This window comes from Lonchura striata, chromosome 21 (assembly GCF_046129695.1).
Source record: "Lonchura striata isolate bLonStr1 chromosome 21, bLonStr1.mat, whole genome shotgun sequence".
Classification (NCBI taxonomy): domain Eukaryota; kingdom Metazoa; phylum Chordata; class Aves; order Passeriformes; family Estrildidae; genus Lonchura; species Lonchura striata.
This window is the reverse complement of record NC_134623.1, coordinates 3,506,097-3,524,169: the sequence shown is the minus strand read 5'-3', so window position 1 is coordinate 3,524,169 and position 18,073 is coordinate 3,506,097. Positions and strand designations below refer to the sequence as shown.

The following is an 18,073-nucleotide window of genomic DNA, read 5'->3' as shown; positions in this document are numbered from 1 at the left end:
CTTTGACCGTGGATGATCAAAAACAAATTAACCCAAATGTCTGGTACTCTCCGGACACAATTAGTAGACTGGAAATGCCACTGATTAAAATCCAAATTTCCGAACCCCACATACCTGTGAAGGTAAGGCAATATCCCATATCCTTAGAAGGACGAAGAGGATTGAAGCCAGAAATTGATCGATTATTGGCACAAGGAATCTTAGAGCCCTGTATGTCACCCTTGAACACCCCCATTTTGCCTGTAAAGAAACCTAATGGGAAATATCGGCTCGTACATGATCTAAGGGAAATAAACAAAAGAACTATTACTCGGTTCCCTGTGGTAGCAAACCCATACACATTGCTAAGCAAACTAGGACCCCATAACTCCTGGTATAGTGTGATTGATTTAAAGGATGCTTTTTGGGTCTGTCCATTGGCAGAAGAAGGCCGTAATTATTTTGCCTTTGAATGGGAAGACATAGAGACCGGCCGGAGACAGCAATTAAGATGGACCGTGCTCCCCCAAGGGTTCACTGAGTCCCCTAATCTGTTTGGACAGGCCCTAGAAGAGCTCTTAACAGAATATCAAGTACAAACGGGGAATGTGCTATTACAATATGTAGATGATCTGCTCATAGCGGGGAATAATAGGGAGAATGTAAGAAAAGAAACCATTCGACTCCTAAACTTTCTTGCACAAAAGGGACTACGGGGATCACAGGAAAAGTTACAATTTGCAGAGGAAAAAGTAAAATATCTGGGACATTATCTGTTTAACGGCCAGAAGATACTAGATCCAGAGCGTATTAAAGGAATTCTGGAATTACCTATGCCTGTCACTAAGAGGCAAATTCGGCAGGCATTAGGGCTATTTGGGTATTGTAGGCAATGGATAGAGAACTACAGCTTTAAAGTTAAATTCCTATATGAACAACTGCTTAAAGACAAAATACCCAAGTGGACTCTTCAGGATCAAGAGCAGTTTGCTAATCTCAAAAGGGAGCTAAGTCAAGCACCGGTTTTAAGTCTCCCGGATTTAAAACGGCCATTCCATTTATTTGTTAACATACATGAAGGAACGGCATTCGGAGTATTAACTCAGGAATGGGCCGGACAAAAGAAACCGGTGGCATACTTATCAAAGCTGTTAGATCCTGTGAGCAGGGGTTGGCCGAGTTGTTTACAGATCATTGTTGCTGCTGCCCTATTGCTTGAGGAAACAAATCGCATTACTTTTAATAGAGAAGTTGTCTTATATGCGCCTCATAACATCAGAGGAGTGTTACAACAAAAAGCAGAAAAATGGCTTACAGATAGCCGATTATTAAAGTATGAGGGAATACTTATAGAATCCCCTAAATTATCTTTAAAAACTACTGGAGCAGTTAACCCCGCTGAATTTTTGTACTCAGGAAAAAGTAATGAACCATTACACAATTGTTTTCAAACAATCGAACAACAAACACGCATTAGGTCAGACTTAGAAGAACTACAATGTAGAGAAGTATTATTCATAGATGGGTCATCACAAATAGTAGAAAGTAAACAATTGTCCAGATATGCCATCGTTAAGTAGGAAAAAAGAAAAATTTAAGACAAAAAAATTGACAGAAAGCTTAAGTATAAAGTGGGAATACCATACACCATGGCATCCACAAAGTTCAGGAAAAGTTGAAAAGATGAATGGAGAAATTAAAACTATTTTGACTAAATTAATTATAGAAACCAAATTATCATGGATTAAATGCCTACCCATGGCACTATTAATTCTCAGAACCAGACCCCAAGCAGATGTAGGAATATCAGCATTTGAAATGGTGTACGGAATGTCCTACAGAATTGAAAGCCCACAAACAAATGTTTTAATTAGAGACCGTGTGATTAATGATAGAGACCGTGTGATTAATGAATATGTTTCACAATTAGCAAAACATCATAACCAGCTTTGGGAACATGGACTGATGGTGCAACGTCCCCCATTGGACCTAAAAATACACAACGTTAAACCTGGGAATTGGATATTGATTAAAGTGTGGAAGGAAGAAACCCTAAAGCCCAATTGGGAGGGACCTTATCTTGTTTTGTTGACAACAGAAACAGCCGTCCGGACTGCTGAGCGTGGATGGACTCATGCCAGCCGCCTTAAAGGCCCAGTAACGAGACCTCACTGGAAAGTAATCAATACCCCAGGTGACACCGAGATAACCCTGAAAAGATAACATAATGATAAAGACGTTATTTGATTTTTTTGCTGCATTACCTTTTGGTATAAAGTGTGTATTGCTGTTTATATATGCTATAATTACTTCTTTTTTTTATCTATTATATATAGAAGCGTACAAAGTGTGTTGAAGGAAATTGCTAAACATATGTAGCCACACCATAGTGAATATAGAAGGTATGCTGATGTAAATAATATATATGTACTCTAAATATATGAATTTGTAGTAATGATATAAACTATAATTGTTATCCATTTGCTTGTTTTAGGTACAAGGTATGCCAGGATAAATGGTGGACACACTGTGAAGGTGGATACCTTCAATATCATTATTACCATTCCAACAAACCAGTCCCCCTTTGTGGTTGAAATCTTGGCTATAAAGTGTAGAGGGGAAGTACTAACTGTGTCTTGCTTTGCCCCATTAGTTCAAGATGCAAAGTGGGAAGCCTATATAAAGAGGCAGAAATCCCGAAACAGCTGTTCTCCTGAAGAATTCCCTTGCTGCCAAGAAGATGATACCCCCCGTGACTCGACACAACCGAGTCGACGGGCGAGGCAGAAGAGGAACAAACCGTGGAGAAAAGAACCAGAACAATGGGACGCAGAGGCAGCAACGGCCGAACTTCCCCAGGATTGGTAAAAATATACTTAAATTGGCAAAATGGACAGACACCCTTTTTCCTGGTATACCGTTAGTCTTGATATTGACAATAACCCAAGCAGAAAGGGGAAATTCTCATGAACCATTTAAATGGGAATTAATATCTTGGGAAGGAACGAGAACAATAGCCACTTTTAGCAACCCAGGTCCACCTGAATTCATAGTAAAACTTTGTAATTTAGTACCAATACATTGTGAAAAAGGACCTCCATTTTATATATGCCCGGCCTCTGGACCGTCTTACTGTAATTATCCCAGACATTATTATTGTAGTTATTAGGGATGTGAAACAATAGCCTCGGGCTAATCAGTAAAGGCTCCTGATAAATATATAAAAGCAAGCTAGACTCCTAATGAATGTATACAGGAGTAGTCCAGTGTTGCTTCTCTTTCGACCGCCACTTTGCTCTCGGGGGTTACTCACCGCTGTCCCCCGTCCCTCCCCGGCCCCCCGGGACCCTCCGGCTAGCTGTCCCCTCCAGGGGCCGGGGTTTTCCGCGGTCCCGCTGCCCTGGGTTCACCAGGCAGCGTGTGGGTTAGCACGGTCCGAGTTGCGGCGCTGCCTCAGTCGCCGCAAGGGTTCGAGATAAAGAGACCAAGAGAGACCAATGGTATGCTTGTCCAGAGAGATTGTATTGCCTGAAGCATTGCAGTGACCAAAGGCCCTGGGCTATTGCCCAGATACAGTTTTATACAGCAAAATTAAGAGATAAGGTCTTAAACAATAGAGACAGTGTTCAACTAAGGCACATCAGAACCACCCCAGGGGCCAGGTCCAATGGGAACTGCTCAGGGGTGGGGAGAAGGGGGTCTACAGAGGAATGCTGAAGCGGGACTTTCCCGAAACAGTGGAGCATACATAAATGTATCTTTTCCCTCAGTTTCTCATTCCCAAAGCCTTTCTAAAACAATGGGGCATACATGAATGTATCCTTTTCCTCAGTTTACCATTCCCAAGGCCTTTCTAAAACAATCCTCCACGCTACCATGCCAGCATGACTGCAACAATTCCCCGCTTTTCAATTACTAAGATGAACGATGCCTTGGGAGAAGGTAAACTGTGGCTCTTAAACTGCAGTGTCTTTCTGCTTGTCGTCTTCCCACCAATCGCTTTCCGTGGCGGCAGCAGCGATGAAAACCGGCGCGGAAGCCTTCGGCTTCGAGGTGATGACCTTGGAGACGATCCGCTTCAGAATTCCGAATGCTAACAGAACTAAAAACAATGCAACTAGAAAGTAAAAGATGTCTTTTAAAAGAGACACTGCCCACCCAGAAAGGTCCCAGTCTTTGAACAGATTTTTAAACCAATCCTCATTTTCTTGCTTCACATTCCCAATGAGGCTTCTCATTTCCTGAATGGACGAGTGGACACTCTGTCCTTTAGATGACAGATCAAAACAACACAACCCATCAAATTCTTTACATCCATGACCATGTGCCAACAGCAGGAAATCAATAGCTGCCCTATTTTGGAGGGTAGCCTTCCTGGTTATTTCCTCGTCTTCTAGGAGGTCACTCAGGGCTGCTGATGTTAAATTTGCCTGCTTGGTCACCCAGCATTCTAGATTGCCTAATTCACTCAATGCTTTGGCTGCTGCAACCCATGGTAAAAACACAGAGACAGCAACTCTTTTGGATTTTGCCCAATGATAAATTTCTGCATCACAATGTTCGTCAAATTGGCTTGCACTCCGCTTAGTAATTTTTTTCCCACTTTTTGCTTGCCCAATTGGAATTTGGGTCATGTTGGGGGAAGCAAGGGTCAGATGCCCAAAAGTACATGGACCTCCAATAAGACGAGATGGGATTCCTGGGTACGCTCTGTCCCCACAGATAAGAAACATTCCCTTGTCCAGCTTGCGTGGACGGAAATCAGTGGTGGATGTAAATTTCAGCTTGTAGACAGCTGTGCACCATTGACCTGCTCTGAATTCTACCTTGTACTGTTTAACATGCTCATATAATTTTACTTCTTTGGTTGGGGAAAAATCAAATTGAATGCAAAATTCAGCTTTTGCAGAGCCTAGGAGTTCTAATTCCTGGGGCTCCCCCTCAGCAGTGGGCAAATGTGAAACCCACCCTTGCCATAAAATGAGGGGATTTCGCACTTGTGCTTCAACTTGTCCTGCACCTTTAGGTATTTTATTTTCGTTCACCTGCTTTTGCAAACGGACCAGATCAATTGGAAACTCATCCTCCTTACTTGGAACCCCTATTAAACATGTGGACATCGGATTTTCTGCTGAGGCAGTGGACAAACACATATGATCCTGTTGCAAGGCTTGGGCTAGCGTGACCCACACATTTTTCTTGGGCTGTGGAACAATCCATGCATCCACCGTGGAAGGGTAGATGACCATTCCCTGGAACCAAACGATGAGCAGGAATGTGGAAATTGACATTCTGCTAGTCTGAAAGAGAGATAAAATCATACAACAAAGTGAACTAACTCTGAAAAAGATACAATTTGCTCTGCCAGTATAAAGGAAAATGATTCTCCCCCCTCCCGCCTTCCCCCCTTGTCGAGGAGGCCCTTTGAACCCAGGAGTCCTGGGGGTTGCTGCTGCTGAAGCAACCACCCTTTCCCTTGGTTTTATCACTGAGTCCTCTGTCATCAGCATAGCTTTCCTGGTGCACTCCTTGATGAGCTGATCGAGTGTGGGGGGAGGCGATGATGGAAGGGATAGGATGACTCGCTGACAGACTTCATTTGCATTTGTGGTGACCAGTTCTAATATAAGTTGGTCTTGGAGCTCTGGATTTTGCACCCTCTTTTCCACAGAGGCTCGCACTCGATCTGTCGGAACCCCGGGTTTGGCTGGGGTTCCTGTGTGGTGGTAGAGCTTCTCCTCCAACCCGCGTTCCCAAAGGAAAACTCCACAGTCTCTTCTTGTTCGGTCTCAAGATGTTTTATTGCTAGTTATCTAACAGATTAAGTTCTCGGGCTGCGGCCCTTTGGTCAGCGGCCCAGGCAGAGAGGCACACACTCCTGACACCCTGACTGTCCGGTGTCTTCTTCTCCTCTCTCCCCGCCCAGGGCTGCTGCTATCTTTTATAAGATATATTACGTATAACATGTTTACAATTATCCCCCAATACCTATTACCTACGTTACCAAGTGTTTTTCTATTCTAAACCAATCTGTGAGTGCCAACATCACCAAGAACATGGAGGCAAGGAAGAAGAAAGAAGGAGGATGGGTTCAGCCCACTTTCCTCCATCTTAGAACTTCTGACCCCCATGTACAAAGTAAAAACCCCCCTGTACATGCACTAAAACCCCCCTGTACACTACCAAAAAATATTTCCCCCTACTTTGTGACTACATTTACTATATTATCTAGCACTTTGTGACTGCTTGTTCTACCTTCAAAGTTGGTAATTCATTCCATGGTTCAAACTCGAAATCACAGCTAAATCCAGCTGCCTGCTGGGGTCCAGACTGCATCTGACCACGGCCTGGAGCCTCTAAAAATGTCTGAGAGGCATTTTGAGTTCCCACATCGATCCACAAAATCCATGAATGGTTCTGAAACAGACTGCTTTAAAGTGGTATATGAGACAATAGGGTCTTTAGAAGGCATATTAAAAAATGCACGTTCTGCTGCATCCCTGGACAGGTCTAACACTGCTCTGGGAATGCCTGCTGCTTGCTTTTCAGCTTGGCTCCAATCACCCTCACCCACTAGATGTTCTAAAGTGATTTCCTCATCCTCTATATCTGTGGAAAGGCTTGGACTTTGCAGAATCTCTGGGAGGAGATCTGCTGCAAGTCTTTTCCACGTTCTTTCCCACAATCTAAACTCTGACTGAGGGAGCAAGCAACTGAAAAGACGTTTCAAATCAGCGGGGACAAATGTCTTGGAGCATATAGTAGCTTTCAAAATGCTCTTAAAAAATTCACTTCTTTCCCCAAACTCACGCTTCGTTTTGCAAAGTTCCCTAATACTATCATACGAAAGGGGCTCCCATTTGGCGTTCTGTCCCCTGGCATTATAAATCACAGGGGCTAAGAACGCAGGCTCGGTCTCTCTGAGCACTTCCCGGCTGACAGCCTGGGCGCTGCCGTTGCCAGGGAAACCGGGAGAGGGAGAGGGAGAGGGAGGAGGAGGAGGGCCGGCTTGTGAGGGAGTGGCCGCAGCCGGCGGGGCTGCGTGGAGCGGGGCTGGGACAGGGGTAGGGGGTGGTGATGGAACTGCGAGAGGAGGAGCTGAGGGCTGGACCGGGGGCTGGAATGTGGGCTGGATCGCCGCAAGGGAGGAGGGGTTGGGGTCAGGGACAGGCGGAGGGGGGAATGCGAGGGCTGGGGGCGTGTTCTGGGCTGGCACAGGGAGCAGGGAATGCGGGGATGGAGAAGGGGAAACCGCGTGGCCACCTCCATCTTGTGGGGGCTGCACGGGGGGGGGAATGGGGGGTGCAAAGCATGGATTTTCAGCTGCGGGAGCGAAAGCAGGAGGCGGAGAAGGGTTAGAAACTAAATCTACATCTGCACAGTTAGTTTTCTCACCGCAGGGGGTGCGGGGGGGCACCGGGGACGCGACAGGGCGCTTTTCTGCTCCCTGGGCGCCCTGAGTGTCCGCACTCTCTTTCACAACATCGTAAATGACCAAAAACATTCTCATAAAACCTTCTTTCACTGAGGGATCTCCTGCCTTTGTCCTTTCACTCAGCACTGCACCAACACGCTTCCAAAAGCGTCTTTCTCTCACTACTTGCTCTGTTACCTCCGGAATACTTACTGATAACCATCTGACAAACTCTTTTACAAGGCTCTTAGGAAATTTGACACCTGCACTCAGCAGGGGCTCCTGAACTTGTTTATAAATCTCTTTCTGCTGTGTAGTCAGCCTAACACCCATGGCTGGCTTCACAGCAAATCTCAACCAATTACTGCGGCAAACCCAAAGTTCTAAAGCTACGACGGAGACTCCCGTCACGCCTGCGCGCTGGCGTGTCCGCCCGTGGGCACACAGGAGCCGATGTCTCCTGGCCGGGCCCCTGCCCCCCAGTACCGAGACTCACCCACCGCCGTCCTTTAGACACCACTGCAGCAACGGTTCCCGAACCCCGGGCGGTCTCCCGGGTGTGGAGAGGTGCCGTCCGACCCGTGACGACCTCGCCGGACAGAAATCGGCGTCTGTCTCCACGGCAACAGTCCCGCTGGGCTGTGTGGAGAGGCAAATGCCTCACACCACCAGCGTGATCCCAGAGCTTCTCCCCGCACAGCCGACAGCCTGCGTAGCGATTTATTCACACCGCTCACCGCTCTGTAGCTCGCGGTGACACTGCAAAGTGTCTGGAAAAGCTCCTAGCCAGTGCACTGTCCACGATGGCTGCGGCAGGCTTGCTCAGACCAGTGCAAAGCCCAACGTTGGTGCGCCACTTGTTGCTTCTCTTTCGACCGCCACTTTGCTCTCGGGGGTTACTCACCGCTGTCCCCCGTCCCTCCCCGGCCCCCCGGGACCCTCCGGCTAGCTGTCCCCTCCAGGGGCCGGGGTTTTCCGCGGTCCCGCTGCCCTGGGTTCACCAGGCAGCGTGTGGGTTAGCACGGTCCGAGTTGCGGCGCTGCCTCAGTCGCCGCAAGGGTTCGAGATAAAGAGACCAAGAGAGACCAATGGTATGCTTGTCCAGAGAGATTGTATTGCCTGAAGCATTGCAGTGACCAAAGGCCCTGGGCTATTGCCCAGATACAGTTTTATACAGCAAAATTAAGAGATAAGGTCTTAAACAATAGAGACAGTGTTCAACTAAGGCACATCAGAACCACCCCAGGGGCCAGGTCCAATGGGAACTGCTCAGGGGTGGGGAGAAGGGGGTCTACAGAGGAATGCTGAAGCGGGACTTTCCCGAAACAGTGGAGCATACATAAATGTATCTTTTCCCTCAGTTTCTCATTCCCAAAGCCTTTCTAAAACAATGGGGCATACATGAATGTATCCTTTTCCTCAGTTTACCATTCCCAAGGCCTTTCTAAAACAATCCTCCACGCTACCATGCCAGCATGACTGCAACAGTCCAGGATACTATGTCTGCACTCCGGAAAAGGTTAAATCAACGCAAAAAAGATCATGAGGCGGGCAGGTCATGGTATGAAAATTGGTTTAATGTTTCACCTTGGCTAACCACTTTGTTGTCTGCCTTAGCAAGACCACTGATTATATTGATGCTGGGACTTATATTTATGCCTTGTATATTACGCTGTATTTTACACGATGTTAAACAACTATTTAACCTAGCTAAACTACTTATTTTAACTACAAAGTCGGGGGCAAAATATAAAAGTGCATCTATTGATGAGGATGAAGATTGTTGTGAATGTGTTGTGCGACGTAGGGGCTACGCCTATTGTAATTGTGAAGTATTACCTTGTGAGTGCTATGATAAATGTTGGGATTGTAGAAAAAGGTTTATTTGCAATGCCGAAAGTGAAAGCAGTGTCTAATAAACAATAATGGGATAAAACAAGAAAATGGGGAAATTTGTGGAAAACTACAGACTGAGGTATTGTTTATTAAGATATATATATAAAGGTTAGGAAACGGACTCGTGAGAAACCACAGACGGAGGATAGGAAACGGAGTGTGAGAAAATACATACTGCTTACAGACTAAGGTATTGGTTAGGAAATGAGGATACGCAAATAGCCTGCGGACACAACATTTGCAAGATAAAGAAAAATCACAAACAACACCTGGGGACTGAAGATACAAGATAAAGATAACCACACTTACGGCTTACTTAAACAGAAAGAAACTGCAAACAAAGGAGCCTGTCAGGACTTCATGGAAAGAACGGAATAAAAAGAAAACTGTTTAGACGAATCGGGATGGCAGAGAGGGAGCAGAGACTCCCCGGCCGTCCAGCGCTGTTTTTGCTCATATCCTACTTGCTGTAATTAATAAAATTCTAATTGGATTATGATCCGTTGTGGCGTAAATTTATAACATGGATATATTTTATTTTGATGATTTAAAAAACCAAAATAAATTAAACATAAATAAACAAATGGAGAATGTGAGACCAGGACCTGCTAGCCAAGAGGTTATGGGAGTGCAGCTCATTTGATGTGCCAGTGTGTCACCACATCCTTTCCTCGCTGGGCATCTCCTCTTATTCTTTTGCCATAGTTTCTTTGTGTCATTTGTGCTGCTCTCTGCTACTTGGTATTACAATGGGACCACCATTGACAGGTTTGGGGGACAATGGACCCGAAAGATGCTGTACAGCCAAAAGTGCCGGCTCCAGGGGCACAAGGGCGCCGTTGTGCTGCGGGGGACCGCGATGCCCTGAGCAGGGCCGATCCTGCACCGCGCCTTGGGCACCCCTGCTTTCAGAGTCTGCATAAGATTATAAAATCACCAGGAGAAAAGAGCATGAACCAGTTCTGCTATGGCAGTATCTCAAGGCTTTGAGGGAGAGGGTTGTGAGGGCCTATTAACTCACAGGGATGCACAGAAAGTGTTGAAATGGAAAAAATAGTCAAAACCATTTAGAACTGGGAAGGAAAATCTGAGACACTGGCAGCTAGCACCTCAGAAACACGTGGCTTTTGCTCCTATCATCTGAGAGCTTCCTGAGCAGGAGCAATTCTTTGAATTGCATCAGCGTGGCCATGGCAGGAAAGGGAAGCGAGCAGATGGATTTAGTTTCTCCTGCCACCCCCTGAAATCCCAGTTCTCATTTGTGTGCGCTGCCGATTCTGCATCAGGGGCCTGTGGCCCTGAGTGGGTGGCCGCCGCCTAAAATTTGGAACGGCTCAGGATGTCTCCCAGACCAAGCCTGCCACCAACTCAAATGTCTACTGCCCTGACAGTCCCAAGTGCTCCCTGCAAACTGAAATCAGCAACCTGGGGTGGCGATCTTTGTTTCACAGAGCAAATGGCCGCTGTTTGTGTTCAGGGGCCTGTGGCCCTAAGTGGGCAGCCAACTCCAAAAAATCCAAACAGCGCAGGATGTGTCCCAGGCCCCCCAACCTGCCACCACCTCGAACTTGCTCTGCCCTGACAGTCCCAAGCTCACCTGGCAACCTGACACCAGGAACCTGGGGTTGCGAGCTTTGTTTTCCAGGGAAAAGGGCCAGCGTTCTTGGTCAGGGGCCTGTACAGGGCCCTGAGTGGGCTGCCGCCTCCAAAAAATCCGACCGGCACAGGACGTGTCCCAGATCCAATGTTCCACCATGTCAAAATTGCTGCACCTTCCCCTGGCCTTGCTCACTCCTGCGCACCTGCTACTGAGAGTAAGTTACTGTGAAGCCTGGGTCACCTATTTTCACCCGGGAGAACTGCTCCAAATACACAGGAATCTCCAATATGCAGGAATCTCCCAGTATGCAGGAATCTGTGTCACCAGTGAGCAAGAAGACACTATCTAGACAGCACTGCAAGCCAGAGGAAACCTGATTCTAGGCAGCTTCCTTGCAACTGTCTCACTTATAATTGATATTTTATTGTTTCCTTTGCAGGCTTGCACTTATCAATGACACTTTGCTGCACGAAACAGCTGGAAGACTTCTACCTCCTTTGCCAAATCCTGGGGGAAACTGCGGTGATAAATGAGCCCTGAAACAACATGATTGATAGTTCTGTAGCCTCAAGGTGCACTGCAGATCCTTTTGTACAAATCAAATCTTGCTTAAGTCTCCTTAAATTTCTCAGGGTGACCTCTCTTCTTCCCTCTCTCAATTCTTGCTATGAATCACTGAAAGTCTACTTTCCTTTTTAAAATGTTATTTTAATTAAGGGTCATATATTTCCATTTATTTTCCCTTCAAGTAGCATTGGGCCTCAACCACTGTCAGCTCAAAGGGGACAGTGAATGTCTGGTCAAAGAAAACACTGCTTGTAAAGACAAGAAGGCTGCTGGGCTCTTGGCAAGTGCATGCACAGAGACACTGATCCATGTGCTGATGAGCTGCTCTCACTGCTCCTTCATTTGCAGAAGCTGCCAGTTAAAATCACAGCTGGAAACAAATTAAATCTGACTTTCTGACTTGCCAGAATGCAGTATCTTTGGTACCTCTGATGCCTTTTTGGCATCTAAGACACCTTTTTGGGCTACCTGAAAACAGAAGCCAGACAAAATTAAGGCAATAAAAAAGCATTTATATTTATTGAACGGCCTTCAGGTACATTTAGGGCACATGAAGCCCCCCCGGGGCTGCACCCAAAAATGGACCACGGCTCACAGGTTTTCACACTTTTAGAAGTTTGGGCCATTTGCATATTGAGGGTTCAGCTTCCAATTCCAGCTTCAGGTAATGAAGTCATTTACCCCAAGTTTGCTCCCCCCAGCTCACTTTTGTTTCCATCTCTGGGGGCCTGCGGCAGTGAGGTGTCCTTGACTGCCAGGCCTGGAGAGGAATTGCTGTGTCTGCCCAAAATGGGAAAGCAGCAGCTCACACTGTGTGTGGAGTTTAGAGTTCTACACTAAAGAACTGCAGGGTTAGAAATAGATGGAAAATATAAAAGCAGAAATGCTAAGGCATCACCTGTGGTAAGGGAAGGTAACAATGGTACTGCAGAGAGCACCTGCCCAGCTGGGGCTTTACCTGCTGTTAGCAGGGACTTCACAGCTGGAGCCCTAAATTTGCTCTAAGGCTACTTTGATGCTGCCATTCATTTCCAGGCACTTTGGGAGGACAGCTGAGTGACAAAAGCTTCAGGTTTCCCATCTGAGTGGTGACTCTCTTGTCTGGGCTAAGCAGTACATTAAGTTGCCTTGGAATCTCCATGTGGGAAGTGCCATATAGTGCCAAGTATTTCTATTGGTGAACTAGAATAAAGATTTATTAGCAAAAGCCAAGAAATCTCTGCAGCAGGACAAAGCCTCCTAAGTCAGCCTTGCAGCACCACACTGGGGCTGAGAAGTCCTTCAGACTCTCACAAGTGGGAGTTATCCTGGTGATGGGAAGAGCAGTGTTCAGTGAGAGGAACCCAGTTGGTTCTGCTTTCAGGGACTCTTCACTGAGCCCAGCCACAGCATGGATGTCCATGAAGGCAATGGGTGCCCTGAGTTACGTTAGTTTTTAGGAAGATTCACTGCATAAAAACATTGTGAAGCATCCCAATGATGCCTCAGGTTTTAACTTTTCTATTTTTCACATTCCGGGCTGCTTTAGTGTGTGGGTCTGGGCTTCGTATTAGGGGATGGTGAGCCCTCTGTACAGAGCAGAGAGACAAAACAATTCCTTCTCTAGCTGGGGACCAAGGACAAATCATCCAAATCTCAGGCCCAAGGGCACAAACAACGTGGGTTGAAGAGAGAAAAACAAGCAGGATGGGACTTCATGGGCTAAAGCTAGAATTGAACAATTGACTCCAATATGCAAATGGAGCAGAAGTGATCAAAGTGAGAGACCCTGTGAGCAGTTGTGCATTTTGTGACCATTTTGGGTTCACCTGGGCTGTAGACATGGCTGGAGTCTTGTACTGCTCAGGGTGTATCCATTGAGGCCTTTTCATAAATCCCTACTGTTATAAGTTGAGGCGAATAATTTGATTCAGCCTGTTAAGATCAATTAATAATTTTATTAATTACAGCAAGCGATAGCAAGCAAAACAGCGCTGGGTTCAGCTGGGAGCCTGGCTCCGCCAAAAGCTGACAACCTTTCCTTCTCTTCAGTCCCTTTTTATCTTGCATGTGTGGGGGTGATGAGTCTCGTTCCACCGTGGTTATCAGTCCCAAAAACAATGGATTTCACAAGTGGGGTGGTGTGTCTCCTTCCACTGCGGTTTATCAGTTTTCAGCAACAATGGGTTTCCACTGCGGTTATCAGTTCCAGCCAGTCCTGCAAAATCTTTCACAATCTTTGTTTGTGGTTACCAGTCAAGCCTGTAAATTCCATGTCCCGACTTCCCCCCCTTTTATCGTAATTTCATACTTTTGATGAACAAACAAGTCAATGCAGTTTCTCACACCTACTTTATTCATTAACTCAGTCTAGCCTCTGTTCTAGGGCAGCCTTTACAAGGCATCAGTTTGGTCAGAATTACATACTAAAAACTCTAAAATTCTACTTTTGCACCCTGTGTCAATTCACCTATTACACTACTCAAACCCTTTTGGCTTGTAATTCCTCATACAGTGTTGGCAGCCTCTCCCAGAAAGTAAAACCAAAGCCATAGGTGCTTTTGACTTCTTGCCAGGGTCTCCGAGCCCCCTGCCAGGGTCTCGAGACATCCAGGGCAGCCAGAGGGATGTCCTGGACTCCAACAGTAAGATCCTTTGGATCCTAAGTCATATTATTTCTTCCCTAGCTGTGAAATGAATGGTACCTTTAACTCAATGCTGTATATACCTACTAGTAGTCTCTTTTTGTCTTTTTTCCTGAGTAGTATTAGTTTGTTTTAAGCCTTATGTCTGTTTTGTGTCTATTAAAGAAAGAATTCATTCTCTAACAGACTGTGTCAGCTATTCTTAAAAAACTTGTGAACCAGAGTGGGTTTTGGGGTGCTGGCCACCTCAATAAACTTCCTGCCTGCTGCCAGAGACCTGGGCAAGGAACAGGGGCTTATCTAAACCCCCACATGCATTTGTAAAAGTGAGTCCCAGCTGGCCCCAGCTCACCAGGCAGCTGGTACCGCTCTGCCCCGCTGACACCTGCAAGGGCAGCAAAACCCACAGCAGCAGTGCCTCAGCCTGGCCAGAAGGCACTTCTCACACCAGTGGCTTTATTGGGGTGCAGGTATTTTGCAGCAGTTCCAATGCCTAGCTCCTCCTCCCTGGGCAGAGCATCTCACAATGGGTCATTATGAGTCACGAGGTGTGTCCTTAATCACCTGCTCCTGGACAGTGTTATCTCTGAGTCGTGGGGCAAGGCATTGATGGGGCTATTAACAGCAGATAAGGAAAACTGCCCCAAGGCAACTCCTACTCAGATGATAAATAGGAAAACGTTTTTTTTTTTTTAATCTTGGACAATGGCCAATACAAGAGGGCAAGGAAAAACTTTTGAAAGAATCTTGGAAAACACTGCATGAAAGGTATATTTTCTATACCTTAAAGAATTCTCTTTAAACAGCCCTGGTTTTCCCAAGCTCTTTTCCCAGCCAGAGCAGGAAGTGCTGCAGGGCCCAGCATCCTCTTATGTCCTACCTCCATGCCTACAGCACTTCTGTCAGCAGGCTGGCACTGAGCTGTGTCTGGCAGTCCTGCTCTGAGCTGCTGATGGTGGGAGCAGCGTGTGCTTGGTAGGGAAGAGGCTGTGATCCAGGGTTTCCTCTGGAGAGCAGCAGGAATGAGACCTGCAGCCAGACTGGGTCTTCTCTCTGTTGTTATCATCTCTGCACTGGACACGCTGTGATCAGCACCGCACCGACCGCTTCTTGGGGCCACTTCAGTGAATCGTGTGGCTGTGTGACAGCAAGAGTTGAGTGTGTGCCTGGTGTGTCTAAGCAGAAATAGGGAGCAAGATAAAACCAACCTGAGCTCCTCATTTTGGGGAAGCCTTTAATAGAGGTGCTGAAGGGAATGTCTTTCTCCCAAAAAGCCAGGGAATCTCAGGAAGTAGGAAACTGGACAGGACAAATGTAGATCTGAACCAATGTGGTTAATCAAACATTCTCCCCTTATTCGAGATAATATAGTATTTTATATAAGCTTCTACATAGTTTACAGTTACAAAGACACTCTGATTGGCACACTAACATTGCTTACCTTTTCCTTAAGGTACTTTTCACACTGCAGCTCTACTCTAATTCATGCTCCGATAGCTGATTACTTTGTAGGTACCTTAACATAATTTCTAACTGTGCCACTACTGAATTCTCACTGCATCAAAGGCTTCGAGGCCCCATCAAGGCTGCTTATCAGGCCTAGTCTGACTGGGTTGCTCAAACCTCATAATTCATGTCCTCTTTCTCTCAAAAATGCTGCAACACTCCCAAAGCCATTTAGCTACAGAATTGGAGGGGGACTTGCTGAATACTCAGGTGAGAAAGTAGGAATGAAATAGAGAACATATTGAGCTGCAGCACCTCCTTGTATGACAGGCCGTTTTAGGTAAGAAAGGTGTGTGTTCAACAATTGCCAGGTCAGAAACACTGCTTTTTCAGAGCAAAACTAATTGGAATCATCTTTGCAGAAACAGCCTCTGGCTTCTGCATTTATCCATCCTGTGATGACCAAGAAGCAGAGGATTGAACAAGAGCCCAGCAGTATCCAGCCAGCAGCTGCTGGCCGCTCTCCTTCTTCCTTGGACCTGCCTTCCACATCCTGCTCAACTTTGAACCTGGCTCCAAGTGTCAGCTCCATTTCCACCTCCACCCATCAGTTACAAGAGATAGATAAAATTCGGACTCTGTCTGGAATCCCAGCGCCTGTCAGGGTGCAGGGGAAGACTCCCAGCTCCAAAGGTGAGAAAACAGACTTAGACAGGGGGAAAGAATCCCATCCTTTGGATTTCGATAAAATGCCTGCCATGAGCAAAGCCAATGAGATGAAAAGAGAGTGCAGGACCCAAGCAGAAAAGGAGTCACACAGTCCAAGTGCAAAGGGTATGAAACTGATGGACCACTTTTAGATATGCTTCCATTTCATTTTTTACTGGAAATTGGTATGTTTTTTTAGTCATATCTAGCCTCCCATCCACCGGCACCTCCAAGTCGTCCTCATCTTCATCCCCAAGACTGTCTTGGTGTCAGGGAATGTCCCAAACCCAAAGATGCAGCCCTTTGCACTTGGCCTTGCTGAATCTGATGAGGTTCCAAAGGCCCCACTTCTTGGTCCTTCCAGATGGCATCCCATGCCTCTGGTTTTGGCAAACTTGCTGAGGATGCACCTAATCCATTCTAGAGGATGCATTTGCTGAGGGTGCACTTAGTGTCATTCTAGAACATAGCTGAATGCTTGAGCTTACAAACTGGGGAAATCATCTAAAAGCAAAATGCATAAAAATATTTTTTCATAAAAACTTCCCATCCAGCATCACTCCTTTACCAGCTTTTAATGACTGTTTCTTTTTAATGCTTTACATTTGGATTCTTGGAGATCTGTAAATGACGGACAAATAGAGGCTCAGAAGTCTTGGTACATCCTTTTGTATCAGCTTCCTTGCCTTCTCCAAACCTCCAGTTTGAACTATTTGTTTCTGGTTTTCCCTCTCTTTAGGAGAAAAAGCAGAGGTCAGAGGAGCCCAGCAAAGCAATTCAGGTCCTGTGCCTGAGAAGAAGAGGATGATGTCTGTGAGACTTGCAGACATTGACTGGAGCGGTTGCGCTGCTGTTTACGGCCAACCCTACAGGGACAGGGTGATTCATTTACTTGCTCTGAGGGATTACAAGGAGCCAGAGTTACTTGCTCGGCTGCAGAGAGATGGAGTCAGGCAAAAGGACAAGGATTCCCTTGGAAAAATCCTTCAGGAGGTGAGATCGTGGAGCTTGTGCCACAACTTATTCCATCATGCTATTCTGCCATTCATAATTTTACTACTTCCTCACCTGTTTAAATTAGAGACTTTTCCAATACTCCTTTGAGTTAAGTTCCACTGGGATGTCTTTCTCATAGGCTTTCATAAAATGCACACCCATTGAAAGATGCAGTAAATCCTTCCTTCCTTCTTAAATATTCCCCATCCACATAGGCTTTTGCTGAATAATGCAAGCATTAATATACCGAATAGGACTATTTCCTCTTTAGCTAGGAAAAAGCATCTTGGAACCTAGTCAAAGGACTCCAATTCAACATGGATACACTTTCAGTTGATCCTACAGTGACTTTAAGGAACTGATTCCCTGAACCTGTGAGGTTTGTTGCAGTGTTTGTCCTGGGCAGTGGCAGGGATTTTTCACCCTGAAGACATTCACAATATAATGGGAGCCACGTTTTGCCATCCCAACTCAAGTAGCCCATGTAGGTTTCTGTAGTTTGCATATATAGGTGTAATGAACATTTGTTTTCCAAAATGTCTTCCTGTAGGTTGCTGACCTGAATGCAAAGGATAATTCCTTCAGGCTGAAGGAACATCTGTTTCAAACCCTTTAGACTGATTGGCCTGGCTACAGCAAAACTGAGAGAGCGAATTTGAAGTTAATACTTTCTAGGTAAGTTCAGTCCTTTGGGGAAGGAAAAGAGCCTTTTCAAAAGAAAGCCCTGGGAAATGAAGCCTAGGTTCTTAGAATATGCTGAGGCAGCAGGGACCTGGCAGAATCCTGGCCCAGCACAGGACACCACAAGAATCACACCAGGTGCCCAAGAGTGCTGTCCAAACA

The 18,073-nt window shown here is 46.1% G+C and overlaps 1 protein-coding gene across 1 annotated transcript; it reads right to left on the bottom strand.

Annotated features, from left to right (window-relative positions):
* Positions 1 to 3,935: 3,935 nt before the first annotated feature.
* On the bottom strand, positions 3,936 to 6,266 carry LOC144247277 (uncharacterized). Its single transcript, XM_077787689.1, has 2 exons — positions 6,235 to 6,266; positions 3,936 to 5,279 (listed from the first exon to the last, which is right to left on the bottom strand). The coding sequence occupies exon 2, from the start codon at positions 5,268 to 5,270 to the stop codon at positions 3,936 to 3,938; it is 1,335 nt and encodes a 444-aa protein (XP_077643815.1). The 5' UTR covers positions 5,271 to 5,279; positions 6,235 to 6,266.
* Positions 6,267 to 18,073: the final 11,807 nt, after the last annotated feature.

Coding starts and splice junctions, on each gene's coding strand:
- LOC144247277 (XM_077787689.1), bottom strand. CDS start 5,270: ATGTCAATTTCCACATTCCTGCTCATCGTTTGGTTCCAGGGAATGGTC.